General features: G+C 41.1%; 1 protein-coding gene across 1 annotated transcript in view; it reads left to right on the top strand.

Moving 5' to 3' along the window:
• uvrag (UV radiation resistance associated gene) overlaps positions 1–13,253 on the top strand; it is a 95,600-nt gene that overhangs the window by 7,303 nt on the left and 75,044 nt on the right. Inside the window, exons 2-7 of the mRNA XM_063487353.1 lie at positions 1,273–1,390; positions 1,692–1,726; positions 2,892–3,053; positions 4,890–4,964; positions 5,090–5,175; positions 12,550–12,655. Coding sequence (XP_063343423.1) covers positions 1,273–1,390; positions 1,692–1,726; positions 2,892–3,053; positions 4,890–4,964; positions 5,090–5,175; positions 12,550–12,655 — 582 coding nt within the window. The remainder of the gene's footprint in view (positions 1–1,272; positions 1,391–1,691; positions 1,727–2,891; positions 3,054–4,889; positions 4,965–5,089; positions 5,176–12,549; positions 12,656–13,253) is intronic.

Raw genomic sequence — 13,253 nt, 5'->3', positions numbered from 1 at the left:
GCCACCTGTCATATCTGCTTTAGTTTGTTCAGTCCACTCTCTAAAACAGGGGTGGGCAACTCCAGGCCTCGAGGGCCTGCAGGTTTTAGATCTCACCCTGGGTCAGCACACCTGAATCAAATGATGAGTTCATCACCAGGCCTCTGGAGAACTACAAAACATGTTGTGGAGGTAATTTAGCCATTTGAATCAGCTGTGTTGGATCAAATACCCATCTAAAACCTGCAGGACACCGGCCCTCAAGGCCTGGAGTTGCCCACCCCTGATCTAAAATAATGTCTGCATGCTCATGAATAACAGAAGGCTTGTGACCACCTAGTCACCCAGATTACAAGCCACGTGTCACCATCAGACTTGTATGGTCGTTTTATAACATGCGGTCAACTTTGCAGTGCTCTTCTGTTCGAGCGTAGTCTGAGAGGACTCTGTTTGAGCTGTTTTGAATAATTTTGCTGTTTTATTTTTGTTTTCCATGTGGTCCATATTTCCTGTTGAGAAATGTACATTATAAAATTAATAAGGAGAGGGGTAAACGTCCCCTGGAGAACAATCATTTTTTTGTTTTTGAAGTCGTTAATCTTTTGGGAAATCCCATGACTTAGATTTGTCCTCGCTATGGCTGCAGGAAGGAGGTGGGCTGGCCATTCAAGGGAAAGGTTAGATTGTAGGATGTGCCGTCCAGAGGGGCCGATGGCGCGATATGACAGCCTCGCTTCTGTCAGTCTACCCCAGGGCAGCTGTGGCTACAACTGTAGCTGCCTCCACCAGTGTGTGAATGTTGAGAGTGAATGAATAGTGGAATTGTAAAGTGCTTTGAGGGTCTCGAAAAGCACTATATAAATGCAATCCATTATTGTCCAAAGCTGAAAGCTGCCAAATGGTACCTTTTTTTTTTTTTTTTTTTTTTTAAATTTCCCAGGAATCTTTTAGATCAAGATTTGAGATTTTTAGTTGATTGAAAAGACTGTTCACTAACAAAGTCCTTGACTTCAAAAACTTCAAACAATCCAGTCTTAAAGTGTTGCTGGATTGATTTAAAAAGTAACTGATGACTGACATAATTCTACAATGAAGATGAGTAATGCCTCCATTATTTATGCTGCCTCTGTGCATGAGAAAGGACGGCTATTTTAAGCTGTTTTATATGTGGGATAGATTTGACCAACCACATTGGTCAAATTAAGCTGGTTACAAAGCTGCTGCTATCTGTTATCAATAATCCTCAATATTTCGCCATGTCTCTCTCCCTCTCTATTTCCTCCTGGCAAACAGAGACGGTTGCGTCATCTTCGGAGCATCGCAGCCAGAAACATTGTCAACAAGAATGGCTCTCCACTGCTGGACACGTACTTCACCCTCCACCTTTGTATAGGAGACCGCATTTCTAGAGGTCGGTGTTAACGTCCTCTCACACACTACTGATCATGTTTATTTTGTACAATTTTTATCAAGAGGCTTTTAAATAAAGTTAAATGGGCAGTGTGCAATATGTTTATATTTATTTTGTACTTGCAGCAAGTAGTGGTTTAGTATCCTTCCGTTCCTCTGATTTTGGAGCATATAGTCAGTTCAAAATTTGTATGTGATAGATTTGTGTAACTGGTGTCCAGCTGAGCTTTAGCAAAACATGTTCAGTGTTTAGTTCCTCCTGTTTTATTGTGCATTAATCAACATTCTTTCATGTTTCTTAGATTTTTACAAGAGTGAAGTCATACGAGACTCACTGGTGAGTATACTAACCCTCAAACGCTTCCTCTCCGCGTCCTGGGATAGGTCCAGTATGTTGTCATTTCCTGTAGCCTGCTGTTGGAGAATGTACTCATTACGAGCTGTGTAGCGGTGAAGCAGTGCTGTATATTATGAATGCTAAGCTTGGCATTTATCTGTTCCCTTCTTGCCAGTCACACATGTAGCCAGCTCTTGTTTAACATGAACCTTATTTAAGCGATGTGAAAACATGATTTGCTGAATAAAATATCAGGCATGTGTCGGCATGAATAAAATATGATCCGCGTTTCTCTTAAACAGCTTTTTCTTTTGGCCTGCATGCATCATTAAGCTGTGCAAATGACTGTGCTGTGTCGTATTACCACGTTGTTATTTTTTTAAAATTTCCACTTTTATTTGTGATGCAGACACAGCTATGCACAAAACTACAGACGTAGCCAAGGGATATTAAGCAATTACTGTTTGGGCTTGCTGCCGAGCCATGAGCTGACCTAAGCTGGTTTCCAGGCGTACTCGTCAGTACCTTCAGCAGACAGACAGTGTAATGCACTTCAGGAGTCATGACTCCTGTCATCTCCCGGCACAACTTCCTCCTGTTTTATTTAACATCTGTGCTGACGTTCTCCACTATTCCATCTCCTTCCTGTCATCGCTCATATAAGGAACTGTTTCCTGTTGCTCTTCCTGTTTTCATTCCCCTCTGCTTCTAATGCTAGTTTTTATCTTCACCTGTGGATTGTACTTCTGCTTTTGGCCTTCCTCTCCTGCCTGTCCATGAAAGTTACCCAGGGAAAAAGAGCTTTTTCTCTATGATGAAGGGAAATGGTACATAGTTAAATGATGTAAATGACTCCAGTTCTGTGCCGCTGAACCAGCAGTCATGCTGTCATTCTGAACGTTCAGGGACAGACTACAAACAGAAATCGGGATCAGACTTTAAGGTTAATGCAGAACAGGATGATTCAGTTACTTTGCAGTGGTTAAGGATCACTGTATGGATTTAACAGAGGTAACATAAATTTTGCTCTCAGATTTTTATTTCAAACTCTTGAACCTATCCTCCCATTTAAAAAAAAAAAAAAAAAAAAAGTCAGAAAGTAGAAAAGATTTAAGATGTGACTGCTGTTCCTTTTGAAATGTGTGTGTTTGTGGATATTTGTTAGAATCCAACTTGGCGCAGCCTGGACTTTGGCATGCTCCCAGACCTTCTGGACACCTCAGTGTCTTGCTTTGTGGTGAGAATCTGGGGAGGGCAGAAGGAACAGTACCAGCTCCTCATCGAATGGAAGGTTAATTTGGACGGCCTCAGATACACAGGGCAGCAGGTCAGCAAACACACCCAAGAGCAACAAAGTAGCAACACAATATATAATTTTTCCTGAGGATTTCTGTGTGGCTTTTGAAAAAGTGAATTGTTATTGCAAAAATCTAATAGTACAGTTTTGATCTTTACAAAGGATTTGTTGGATATGATCTAACACCTGTGTTAAATGTTGAATAGCTGAATGTGTAATTAAATCCTTCTAAGAGCGCGATGCATGTATTTCCGTTCTGTCCATGCAGTTTACATTACTTCATGACATATCAGTAGTTATGAGCAGGGCTGTTGCCGTGCTCTTAGCAATTTTATATGTAAAATGATCACTTCGACTTGGCTGCACAGTTCTGTGTATGAAATATTTTTCATCTGCTTGGAATTTATACAAGTGGATCAGTCTAGTTTAAAGGTAGCAAGGCTGAGGTGATGCTCACTGCTGTGAGCCAGTGAATGTGGGGTGAGCCATATTTGGAGTTGAACATTTAACTCTGGATCTGCTTTTGAGTTTTAATTTCTAAATATTTGAACATGAAAACTAAGTAGTTCACTAAATGGAAATCTTTCTGTCACATTAAAGGGACCTTATATGCAGTGCTTAAAAAAACTGATTGTTGGTGTAAGGTTTATGGCACAGCTGGCCTGAATTACCAGTTTTAGTATTTACCAAAATAATTTTTTTTTTAATGTTTCTGTCATTTAAATTGGCAATTATGTGCAAACTCTTTAATCAAAATGATATTTCTAATGCTAAAATATAGTTACTATTGTTATAAAATAATTTTCAAATTTACTGTTTAAGGCAAAAGAAAAAAGTAAAGTACATTATTTATTTATTTATTTATTTATTATTAAGATGCCAAGTTACAGTGATTTATTTCCATTTCTAAAAAATCATCAAAGAAGTCCAGTGTGATTGGGTGTAACAATAAATGAATTCAGTTTATTTGCTTAATAAATAACAGCATGATTTTAGTTTAAACTAGTTTTTTCTAAAATATGTGTTCAATATTTTTCTCTATGTGGTCTAATAAGTTTAAGTACTGCATGTACATTATTAAATGTGAATAATTGCAGTAGAACATACAAACTGTGGTTAGAAATACAAGTCCCCAAACATTAAACTTTCTAAATTACTTTCAGTCATATAGAATATTTTTATTAGTGACTATTTTACTGTAATGTCATCTAGTCACTAACATTCAACATTATTACAAGGTAAAATGATTATTGTGACTGTCTGTCGTTGCATCAGTTCACTGTTTTATTCGGTTACACCAAATGTTCTTTCACTCCGAGTTAAATCATCTAAAAATGCACCGAGCGTATATACGTTACATTACATTATTGTAAATAACTTCCATCAGTGTAACAAATGCTTAGTGCTTTATATTTTGACAGTAATCAAAGAAAATTGCAATTCTTTTCCTCATCGTCTTCAATACAATTCTCTTTTCCCGTGCATGCCACATATATGTCAGTGGTAGGGAAACAACCAGTGATTATGTAGCAGGCTGCTCATTAGTGTGATGCGGCACATGCTGCATTGATTCAGTAGTAATATGAAATGTCTGCATGTGAAAATGTGATTTAGAGCTTCAGAATCTAGCTGTCTGTTTGGCTCTTTGCGTGAAGACTTTGGCCCGTTCAAAGCCTTCATCAAAATAGTAAATGCAGTTCAAATGCTGATGAAGAACTCAATGTTATTCCAATTTATTCAAATCCAGACTGCATTGGAAGTTGGTAAACAGATAGCACAGTCTCATGCACATCCAGATGCAGCTGTCCTTTGTTCTGAGACTCTGTCCCTGTACAATCAGCCTTTTCTGCCCTGCTTTGTCCACAGATTCGATCCAGAAATCCAAATGAGATCATATTTGGATTGAATGATGGCTACTATGCAGCTGACTTTGATCAGAAGGTATGTCCTTTCGCCTGTTTTCTAAAGCTTCTTGCATGACGATAGAATACCAAGTTTAAATCTTGTTAGCATCGTTTGACATTGTTTGGCTTCTGCGCTGAAACTCAGACATGTGGCTGTTTCAGGATCAGTCGGAGCGTAAGAAAAACAGCCTCCTTCAGGTTGACCAGAGTTCAGTCAGGAACTCGTACAGCGTTTTTTCTTTGCTCAGGTAAGATTCAAGCTGTGCAGCATTGTTGCATCTCATATTCATTTTATGGAGCTGGCCTTAAATCAAATGTAGTGAATCACTTTTTATGGGGAGCATCTTCTCCTGACAAATAGATTCCATTCAGTTTTATTTATACAGCGCTGAATCACAACAGCAGTCACCTCAAGGTGCTTTATATTGTACGGTAGATCGTAGAATAATAGATACAGAGAAAAACCCAACAATCATATGACCCCCTATGAGCAAGCACTTTGGCGACAGTGGGAAGGAAAAACTTCCTTTTAACAGGAAGAAACCTCCAGCAGAACCAGGCTCAGGGAGGGGCGGGGCCATCTTCTTATTCTTCTTATTATTATTACTTTTATTAAATAGGTCTTTCTTGCTTTTATCATAAATATTTTCAATACATTTCCTGTTGTTTTACTTGCCTTCTGTGGGTTTTACTTGGGTATTTGTTGTCCAGCAGATGGTGCCAGAGGAACGGTTTTATTTTAGAGTCGTTGTGAGGGAAGCTCTGCAACTTGGTAGTAACTCATACATCCCAGAGTGAACACTGTTGGTCTCAGACAAAATAAAACTATTGAATTACAGATTTTAATCACCTTTTCATTAGGTCGGTGGCAGTCTTGTGGTGAGTGGGGTACTTGAGGATATGGAGTGTAAAAAGGATTGTAATTGCATTTTTACGCCACAGGAGGGAGACAAAAATTTGCTGAGTAAGTTGCTAGTTGGTGGGAGAAACCCTGGTACAGTAATTAGGAACTTGAGACATAAGGGACGGCTGCATCTGTTGACAAACAGGCTTGTTGTTCTGCATGTATATTTAAATGTGGTAGAACGTAAACAGCACTTACAGAATCACCAGGGCTTCCCCGAGGGGAAACCCTCTGTTTACCGATCGTGTAATTACCCCCAGGTTTGTCTAAATAAATATATATTTGGAAAGTTTCAAGTTAGATGTTTCCAAAATAAGATAACGATCCTATCATTAGGTGCATTATGAAGGCTTGCACTAAGATTTTCCTCCTTTAAGAATTAAATAAGGGGCCATAAATGCGTCACAGGCCTTTGCAATGTCAAGTAAATGGAGTTATGCCAAAGCTGTCTGAACTTTAACAGTCTAGAAGTGGTCATGGTTTATGGTTATATGAGTGGAGACCATCGCCTCTCCAGCAGCTTGAAGGAGAAAAAGCCCAGTTTGAATCATAACTTTTATGACCTCTGCTCTGGCTTCTTCTATTATCGTAGCCTTCCTCTCCATCCTCTTCTTTCTATCCACACCACATGGGATCTGTGGGGTTTACCACACTTAAGTTGATCCCCTCTATTTCCTCACACTGCTCTGTCTGCAGCTTCCACCTCTGTCAGTTTTTTTTTTGGCTTGGTGCACTCACATGCACATGATTTATTATTATTATGTAGTATAACATGACTCATCAGACATGGTGCAGTATTGTAGCCCCCACCCCCAATGGCATATAAGCATGTATGCTTAGTTTCTGGAGCTGTTTGATGATGAAGTGAGATGAAGGGTGGTGTTCACCTTTGCTCATCTAACTCATGGGGAATACATATATATATATATAAATGTATATAAATAAAAATGTCTTCAAACAGCAGTTGTGCATGTCCACTGCAAACACCCACAGTGTCAAGATCTCACCCAGCTCTCTCCGGCTCTCCTTTCTGGCCCGGTGCAGTGTGTCTTTCTTAATGCTGTGTTTTAATGGAAATGGATGAGGGCGGCTTCACAGAGAGCTTGCTGATCTTGATAAATGGCGGTAATTTGTCAGCAGATTCATAGTGTGCTTTTTCGGCCTGGCTCCAGCTGACAACACCCTTCGCTTGTGTGAGTAACATGTTGATGTGGGCTAGCAAACACAACACATCTCAGATGGTGAGATGAAGAGGGAGCAAACAGATCATCAATCAGCAAACTCCTGTCTCTTTCAGTGAGGCTGTGATAGAGGGCAGGCCACATCCTACAAAGAGCAAGGCCCCTGTCTGGGTAGAAAAAAAAAATGTGACAGCTGTTCAACAAAGCCCCCCCGCCCCACCCACACACACACACACTTTATGTAGAGACTATTAATAAAGGTTCAGACATTTTTTGACCCCCCCCAAGTATGCTTCTCTGTCCTGGCAGAGCTTGTAAGTGGAATAATTATTTGGTAGGACAGGGTGGAAGCTTGTAGCTCACAGCACTTGGTTTTAATTTTGATATCACCAATTCATGATTCTAATTGTTTTTCAGTTTAAACTTATGTCACACTGAAGTAGTGTGTGTAAGTGAGAATATGCACGTCGTGGTCCCTGCTCTCTGAAACCAGTTTAAAGAGTCATGCACTTGTAAACCCTGCTAGGCCTTATGATGATGTGACACATGGTAAACATGGTTCTTGGAGCAGAACTTTTCACAGGTTAGCATAATGTCTCAAACGCCCAAAGCCTAAAAGGGAGGCTTTCTCTTCTTCTCCAGTGATCAGAGCCATATGTTGTCTCCTGACTTCCTTGCGTATGCTCGTACGTGGACTACATGTACGTACGGTGTGTGTCAACGGAAGCCGTGCACAGTGTTGCTGAACTCAATGGGGGGGAGGGGCTTCGTGCCTTCAGAGACTGTTGAGGTGCTAATGCTTTCCTGCAGGCAGCCCCTGAGGTTAGCAAGCCTGCTGGTTGTTTCATTCCTCTGGAGCAACACGACCAATCGTTATTTCAGATATGCTGTGTGTGTGTCATTTTGTTTCAGTTATTTACCTCACTGCCTGTCCTCCAAAACACATCTTTCAGCCTGAGATTGCTTCCTCCAGAGATCCATGTTTCCAGTTTGTCTGCTGTTCCTGACACTGCCCATTACTTGTCCGATTTTCTCTCACTGTCTGCAGCGTTACAGCCCCTCTGGTGTGTGCCTAGCATTGCAGGCTTTTGTTATCTCAGCTTGTTGACGTAAGCATTACTCCTTCCACATGTACAGTACTAAGCTATAGTCTCTCTTTGTGTTTTCTGGCTTCTTAAACAAAAGAGTGCAAGCTTTGACTAACAGCGTTTGGACGTTTTAAAAAAAGAAAAAGGCTAATTACACCAGCCTAAGTGAGCATAACTAATAATTTGACACTTTTAGAGTAAGGCCAGCGTAAGGAGCCTACACTTGTGACTCATCATGGGAATCCAGCCTTCCAGAGTTGTCTAAATGCTTGACCCCTTTTTGACCCTTTCAAGACTAAACATATCTTTCCTCGAGATCTCTCTGGCTTCCCTGCATCTTTGTTGTAGCTCGTGTAAACATGGCTTATAGCAACAGATCCCCACAAAAACACCAGCCCCGGAGCAGGAGAAGCACATACACGGGCTCGCCAAAGAAACTTCTCAGCAGTAATCTTATCTTTCAGTCAATGTGGATGGAGACAATGGAGAGGTGATGTGAATAGCAAGTAGTTAAATGTGTTGACATTCTTTCGCTGTGAGATATAGGCAGCAGTGAGAAAAGTTATTTGCTGTGATTTTCCTACGTTGTGTTGTCTGTATTGTCCCTGGCAGAGGTGTGTAGTGGGATCTTACCCTCCATTTGTTGTTTTCAATGGGTTAATTGGCCGGCCCTGTTCACCCTGTGCTGGTTGCTAGAAATGAATTCAGCACAGTCATTAATCTGTGGGCTTGTTTCCTTTGATCCAGGATTGTTTGACAAATGCATTGGGTACACTTACATGGGATAAACAGGTGGAAGTCTGGGCAGGCCACACAGTGAGTACTCCTTTACAGTCAGTGTAAAGCAGAAAGAAATATGTGTTTGTCACACCACAGAAACGTGTTATCAACCAACCAGCCAAACACCCAAATATTTTTAAAAATTACAAAGTGTGAGGAAAAATAGGTGATTTAAAAAAATGTAAATTGTGAGAGAGAGAGAAAAAATGAGCAGCCAGCTGCTCTCTGTTGGCATGCCTGCTGAGAGGGTGCTGACTGACAGCTCTCACATAATCAACTAGATTCCCCCTGCAGGAGACTTTGAGGAGTTGCCCTCGGCGTAGATTTAATTGAACCACACAGGCAAGGAAGGGAATCACAACATACATTTAGTCACTTTACATCTGTTTCTCCTTTTTGTGCCAGACTCCACTGTGGTCTCATGTACCCAAAGGAAAGGAACCCTCTAGAGTCTGAGGTGTTGCTCTTGGGTTTTTTGCACGGTGTGACCATTTGTTGGCACATCCACTCCTGGGAAGACATTGTGTTAACATACACTCCCACACTCAAACTGCCAAAACCTCTGCTTTTATAGGAGTAGGCACACTTAATTATCAATTAACCGAGTGGATTTGATTAGCAGCACCTTGCTACTACTCTCCCCTCTTAATTCCAGTGGGAGCAGTAAGGACGTACTACATTTTCCACAAACTGCTTCTGCGTAGCTTTTGTTAAATAAAGAATGACATGTTGTAAAATAATGTTGTTGTTCATCTGAGGTTGTATTTGTAATTTTAAGACCTATTTGTGCTCAGGTAATTTTGTTTTAGTGTCTCCTGATGCACGAAACCTGAAAGAATCAAGAGCGGCTCTACCACTTGATATTGTAAGAAACTGAAAGATCGCCTGCACATACAAATGATAGAAAAGATTCAGCTATCTACAGCTACTGCATAGTGATGTCCTCGTTTCGAGTCGCCTGCCCGAGAAACAGAGCAGCACAAGGCCACCCTTGAAGTTTAGCTCTCACGTTCTTTCAGATGAGAAACGACATGTTCCCAGGTGCCTTCTTCAGACAAGGCTGCCTTGTTTGTAAGCCAGATGACACATCTGTATTTGCTGATTCGTTCTCAGTCCTCATTTACAAAATTGCAAATTCAGGACTACATCATGGCTGCAAATGTTTATTTCAATATAATCAGCAAAGGTAAATGAACAGAAAACAAAAGCTGCATTGCACGGAGGCAGCCAAGTCTGTTCAGGATCCCCCCCCCCCCCCCCCCCCCTTCCAGTTTCCTTCCTGTTATCAAAAAATACTTAGCATTTATTGAATTTATTCTGTAAACCCTTACCCAGAGTTTCCAACAGTACCTTCTTTTTTTATCAAAAAAATCTGGAATTTTCACAAGTGCTAGTTTCATGCGACACCTCATCGTATCTAGAATCCAAGGAGCAGATGTTGTTATTTGTCCGATGTTTATCATTATGAAGGGTTGAGTGCACAGCCTCAGTCATAACTTCCTGCATGTCCACAGCAGAGTTGTCAGGCATGAAAACAATGACCACATGAGCTGGTGTTTGCTGGACAGTTACCCAGATCTTAAAGAGACCCACTGAGAGCGTACAGTATGAACACCCCCTGCCTCCCCTCTGCTGCAGTGATTGCTGTGCTTTAGACCGAGGCTCAGGGAGAGATAACGGAGCAGACATGCGTGAAAAGGAGAGAGGAGATAACAGCTCTCACCTGAGGGAACGCACTGCAATCACCTAAACAGATGAAGCTTTCAAAACAGATTCATCCTGATCTTTCAAAAGACTATCAACAACATCATTATATAAGCGTTGTTGTTGTTGTTGTTGTTGTTGTTTTGGTTCTTGAAGAAGTATATTTTCATTACAAAAAAGCCTCCCCAGTCTGAAATTATTATGCTTTATTCCTCATTTAGATGAAGAGACCTAGTGTCATTATTTCATGTGTTAGGCACTTGAACAGCATTTTCTATTTTTGTTTTTTTTGGTTTGTCTTTGAGCCAGAAGTTACCTTATATGGAGAAAAGGTTGCAGTGCTGATTTATCAGCTAATACTAGCACGCTGCATTACTCCATTGTGTGTGCGCAATACTCAGACACACCTAACAGCTGATAAGAACTTAAGTTACAGTCTATTAAAACACAAAAATTTCACTCACCAAGAATGAAGCCCAAACCTCTTGGATGGTCTGTCCCGCACATTAAGCCATAATATTATTTAGATAAAAACACCATAAAAGAGACCAGCAACACACCCACAGTGACACTCGGTGACTCAAAAGTACTGGATGAGGCCTGGATGCTGATTGGTTCCAACTGCCTATACTGGGATACCTACCGTTCTGTGCAGCCACGCCCCTAAGTCCATTTTCTAGGACAGAGTTGCACTAAAAGCTGCACAAGGAGGCAAAAACAGTTCTTGCTACCAGGCCGTAAAACAGCTTTTGGAGTTGGTTGTTGTAACATTAGTAACATTGTAACATTGTTGTAACATCAACTCACTTTTTTTGGAATCAGCTTAGAGGCCAGAGATTGCTAGCAGGAGAGCTGACAATCGATGCACTGCTCTTGGTGCACAAATCAAATAAAGTGAGTTGATGAGCTCTTTGTTACAATATATGACCCAAGTACTGGATCCCTACATCAAACCCAACCATGCTGGATGACTTCTAAGAGTGAGGCAAACCGTATGTAATTTCATTTTTAAGGGTCACTTTGTGTGCATGGAAATGGAACTGTAACCATTATAGTCCAATCATAGCTTATGGCATATGAACGCCACTGACACATTTTGCATGAAGCAGATGATTTAACACCAGAGTGACAGTTGGATTGCTAACTGCCAGTTCCCACCATGTGGGATTTTCGTCTGTTGATGAGTTGTTGAGTCCCAGGGGTTGTGCTGAGGGGGTTTTTGTCTATCTTTGTGCGACTTGACGAAAACATTCTCCGAAGCTAAATGCTTCTGTGATCGATGGTCTAAATAATGTGCTTGCTTGTCATTTGTATACTGATGTTGCTGTTTCCTATTTCAGTGATGACAGCGACATGGAATTTGGACGTGGGCCTCCATCTTTGTGGTTTTAGTTAATTAGCGGGGCTGCTGAGGTTTCTCTCTGCTCTCTGGCACGCTTGGGTTCAGGTCTATTGGAGCTGTTTGATCTCAGGCGGTATTGTTTCCATTATTAGACAATATTAGTGATTAAACTTTTGCTGTCGTATTTCTGGTACTTTAGAACTTGACCCGTCTGTTCTCGCTGCTCTTTTTTATTATTAGAAATCTTCTCAATTCTGTTTATGTCCTTATTTAATGGCAGAACTATTCAATAGCTTTTACAGTTTAAGAGACTTGGTCTGGAACAATGAAGGTCAACCCAAGTCAGAAAAAGAAACGGGGAGGGATGACAAACACACTGCACAATGAGTCTTCCCCACATGGGGACGATCATTATTCTTATTGTGCCCTACAAACAGTTTTTGTAAACATCCAAGCTAAAAAGAATGATTTGCTGGTGTAATCATAACTGACTCTCAACTTTTAGCCAGCCCATCAATTTAATGGTCTCCTGGAAACTCAGTTTCAGCGCTGAGTTGTTCTTGTGGTCTGATGTGTGGTTAAGATGATGTGGATGATGACTTTGTGTTCTACTCCCTCGGCAGGCTTCACACAGCCCAGAGAGCCATCAAACAGACCCAAGTCACAGTGCAGAAGATCGGGAAGGAGATCGAGGAGAAGCTAAGAACGACGGCGGCCTGCACAGAGCGGGTGAGCGTGGTCGCCCCTCGGCAGCAAATTCCAGCTCATCAGCAACTGGTTTAGATGTTTTCAGTAGCTTGAAAGTTGGTGTGAAGTTTGTTTTCAGAGGAAGTACGATGTATAACACCACATGGTAACTGATGTGAGCAGCGATAACGGAGTTTCTGGCCTCCACCAATAATAAACATCAGAATGGTGCTCGATACTTACAAGGATTTAAGCACACAAAGCTCCAAATGTAATTGTAACGTAAAGCAATGTGAGATCTGAAAATCCATCGATTGTGATTGTTTTGATAGCTCACCTGCCTCAGTGATGATGCTGGGCCAAAATGCCTTGTTTATGTTTCCACCTCCTGTAATATGCTCAAATACGCTAAAGAAGCGTATTTAACATTTTTGGAATTGTCAGGCGCACAGCTGTGAAAACGCAGTACCGATCCAGGTCTGACATTGTGTTTACTGTAAAAATTCACTTCAAAAGCATCCCCTCTTCTCTCGTGTTATACAAGCCCGGAGGCAATGATACTTGAGTATTTTTGTCCCCCAGGTAGGCAGCACAAAAAAGCATTTTCACACACCATGCATGGTGCAATTGTGGACAACTG

The sequence above is a fragment of the Pelmatolapia mariae genome, linkage group LG10_11, assembly GCF_036321145.2.
Source record: "Pelmatolapia mariae isolate MD_Pm_ZW linkage group LG10_11, Pm_UMD_F_2, whole genome shotgun sequence".
Classification (NCBI taxonomy): Eukaryota; Metazoa; Chordata; class Actinopteri; order Cichliformes; family Cichlidae; genus Pelmatolapia; species Pelmatolapia mariae.
Note: the sequence above shows the minus strand (reverse complement) of the source record. Positions and strands in the feature narration are given on the sequence as shown.